General features: G+C 38.9%; 1 protein-coding gene across 1 annotated transcript in view; it reads left to right on the forward strand.

Annotated features, from left to right (window-relative positions):
* LOC125046851 (GTPase HRas) overlaps window positions 1–1,126 on the forward strand; it is a 17,499-nt gene continuing 16,373 nt past the window's right edge. The window contains exon 1 of the mRNA XM_047644845.1: window positions 1–196. Coding sequence (XP_047500801.1) covers window positions 166–196 — 31 coding nt within the window. The 5' untranslated portion in view covers window positions 1–165. The remainder of the gene's footprint in view (window positions 197–1,126) is intronic.

The raw sequence follows: 1,126 nt of genomic DNA on the forward strand, positions 1-1,126 counted from the left end.
ATAACATTGGAACATTCGCCTGAAAGAGGGTGGGGGAAGCGATGGTTAGAGTCTCCGGCATATAAGTCTTTTTTTAGCCTTTATTATGCGACTTATGGCCTTCCCTCGTGTCCAGTAATTACAAGCAGAATTTAGACTTTGGTGCGGACTTATTTCCGAGTTAACATGACGGAATACAAGCTCGTGGTGGTTGGAGGTAAGACCTGTCACTGTTTTGTCATTTTCGCTATTTAATATAACAAACTTTATTATTTTATTTTTTTCTTCTTCTCCGGCCGTTTGAATTTGCGGTTGGAGATACACGGGGCTTGTGTGCGCTATACGGGATTCGTTAATTTTTTTTTTTTTTTTTTTTTAGTAATGAGGAATACTTTTTTTTTTTTTTTTAAGTTTACGTATATATGGAAATTTTTCATTTTTTTTTTTCTCTCTCTCTCTCTCTCTCTCTATCTCTGTCACCCATGTCCTTATTCTTCTCTTCTAGTTACCTCTTCTCCCTCCCTCATCATTTGTGTTTCATCATCACCTTTATTATTGTTGTTCAGTTTTTTTATGTTTTGTTTTTGTTTTTTACATGTGTGTGTATCTTTCCTCTTTACACAAGCAACCCTCAGCTCATGGTATTTGTTAGTACGAGCGACACGCTGCCAGAGACGAAGTCCGAAAACCAGGGTGTCATGCGGACCCTATATCTAAACCTAGCCTTTCATGCCTTCTATTTATTCTCTCGACGGGGGGCAAGTTCCCCTGTACCCCCCCCAACCCTTTATTAGCACTTCATGCCAACTTGTTGAAAATGCGACATTAAGAACTCTAGCTGCGTGGGGATGTTGCGGAATTGGTCTCTTTGCGGTGATAATCAGCGGGTATTTTCGTCCTTATGCGGTAAATTTGAAGTCGTATTAGCTGTACCTGTGTTATTTATGACTATTTCTTGTGCTCTATGTGATGTCCATTTCCCTCTGTCTCTCTCCATCTCTTTCCATTGCCTTTGGTAACATTAACACCAGATAATTGTTGTTGTTATAACTTTCCTCTCGTAATATTCCTTTTCTTCACGAACAATTATTGTTCTCTTTCCTAATCTCATAATTGTCGATGATAAGACAGTTCAGAGCAATGCCAT

Source organism: Penaeus chinensis, chromosome 39 (genome assembly GCF_019202785.1).
Source record: "Penaeus chinensis breed Huanghai No. 1 chromosome 39, ASM1920278v2, whole genome shotgun sequence".
NCBI lineage: Eukaryota > Metazoa > Arthropoda > Malacostraca > Decapoda > Penaeidae > Penaeus > Penaeus chinensis.